General features: G+C 49.4%; 1 protein-coding gene across 1 annotated transcript; it reads left to right on the forward strand.

Moving 5' to 3' along the window:
* Positions 1-605: 605 nt before the first annotated feature.
* PHACADRAFT_202029 (uncharacterized protein) lies at positions 606-1,221 on the forward strand (the record flags this gene model as incomplete). Its single annotated transcript, XM_007402299.1, has 3 exons — positions 606-702; positions 769-775; positions 825-1,221. The coding sequence occupies 3 exons, from the start codon at positions 606-608 to the stop codon at positions 1,219-1,221; spliced, it is 501 nt and encodes a 166-aa protein (XP_007402361.1).
* Positions 1,222-2,215: the final 994 nt, after the last annotated feature.

The raw sequence follows: 2,215 nt of genomic DNA on the forward strand, positions 1-2,215 counted from the left end.
CTGTCATTTTTCTTGCTTGCTCCGCCGATGGTAACGCGGCATGTCGGTAGCAGTATGCTTGGGGTCCGGGAATATCACGAGCTTCGACTACCACAGCCAGCTCTTGTCTGTTCTTCCAGAGTCCCAGGGAAGGCGGAGAGTCAGTGACGGCTATAGTCTCGGCAGCATACCGAAGGGATGGTCGAGCTGCATTACCATGGGCTGATGTGGAAGCTGGGACGACGAGATGTTCGAGCACTTACCTTCGTCCGTCGCGCCATCATCCAACACTTTAGGGCAGACGTCTTTGTACTTTGGCAGACGCCTCTTGAGCTTGAGCTTGAACATCCACACGAGTTTGCCTTGGAGTGCTGCTCTTCGGTGCATTAATCTAATTTTAGTCCAGTAATGACATAGGTGTGTGTCCCGCATACAAATTTGCACATTGTAGCTTGAATAACCAATATATAACTTCTGGCATACCGTAGTGACCCCTAAAATGTGTGCGCTGCCGCTGGGTACTACCAGGCACTCCTGAGCCTCTACGCGTGCGCTACCCGACAAGGGCAGATGCGGTGGCTCAGGGTAGCAAGCGCCCTCGCTACGTAGTCAGATGCTGCTTCCTGATGAGCACATGGGACACCACCTTTCACAGACTGCTTGCATTGGTACCGAATGAACCCGGAGACGCGTTTGTGTACGGCGTGTACGGCAATACGCTCGGTAGATGTTCTGATTCATGCAAAAAGTGCCAGGCTCACTGGTTATTCTTCATAAGGCATGGTGAAGATCTAATGTCAGTCATTCAGTCCAAATCAATCTATTCCTAACATCATCGGCGCTAGCGTTAGGGTTTGTCGTTCAAGTGTGGGCCAGGATGCAGGATCTCTATTCGTGCATATCGATAGCATTGCTCTCGAACTCCAATTTATCGACGTCGAAGTTGCAAACAACCTCGCTTGGGACGGCTTGCGACCCGTCATTGATTCCCCGCACATGCGCTGCCTTTGTATCGTTCATGGCGGGCCGGAATACCACGACTTTGTGGTCGCAAAGAGAATCTTGTGCTCTGTGTTGCACTGCGCGCAGCTGACCTGGGCTCTCGAATCAGGCAAACTACAATTCGGGAGTCGCTGGTACACGGAGAATTATGTTACGAGTGCAGACATTTTGTTGGTACCGACAGAGCACACCATTGACGGCATCATGATCACTCTCAACATCACCAAACAAGCCGAGTAGTTGCTGCGCCCGGTCCACTCTCGTTTCGAAAAGGAAAGAAAGGAAACCAGGGAGCATTACTTACAAAAGCTCGTAATGAACCGCACAAGTGGAGTATCCATGGACGCAGTCCCAGCGATCATACCGTCCACCGCAGATAGCGCTCGAGGCTCGGCGGTCGGGCAGATGTGGGAAGCGGCAGAGGGCGATGGGCCGGGAGACGAACAAGATGAGGAAAGACCGGCGTCAGTGACGAGAGCATATAGGGGAGAAGGTGTAGGAAAAACATGGGCATTGAGCGCAGGTAGGATGTGTCGTCGACGGATTGTTGCGACTGCGCGGAAATTTGTCAATTTCATGGCTTCTGCCTCTCTCTGACTGTATTCACTCGGACGTTATGGCGGTAAATGTGTTCAAAAATTCAAACCGCATAGATGTAGGTTTAAACCGCAGATTCGTATCCAAAGTGTAACAAACCAAAGAATTGTAGTATTCCTGGCGATGATTTGTGTGACTGACTTGTGTTGACCGTAGATTCCTTGTTTGTAAGCACAATGTAAATCTTCTGTGCTGACCGGGTGCTTTTTTATTCAACCGGCATACCGTAAGCTTTCTGTCTCGACAGATAGACGGGGTACTTTTTACTTTTCACTTTATGCCGGATACTTTTGACTTTTGACTTTTGACTTTTTGCTCACCGGAATTTTCTTTTATGACGGAAAAGTTTCCAAAGTTGCCGTCTTCAATGCCTCAAGTCTCAGTAGGCCCGGCCCAGGATCAAAACCATACCAGAGCCAAAGAAAATTGTGCCGAAAATGATAAATTCAGTAAAATTTATTAGGAAGCTTATATACACTAGTACAAAGCAGAGCAGCCTATTGCAGCCAAATTCTATGCTTGGTCAGTGGTCAGCAGCACCAGAGGGTCTAGAGGTTGGGGTTTCTGTGCCGACTATATTGTCGGCGCTCTCCGCACCTTTCGTGTTAGGTTAGACATGACGTCTTGTAACACACGT

The sequence above is a fragment of the Phanerochaete carnosa genome, assembly GCF_000300595.1.
Source record: "Phanerochaete carnosa HHB-10118-sp unplaced genomic scaffold PHACAscaffold_91, whole genome shotgun sequence".
NCBI classification, from domain to species: domain Eukaryota; kingdom Fungi; phylum Basidiomycota; class Agaricomycetes; order Polyporales; family Phanerochaetaceae; genus Phanerochaete; species Phanerochaete carnosa.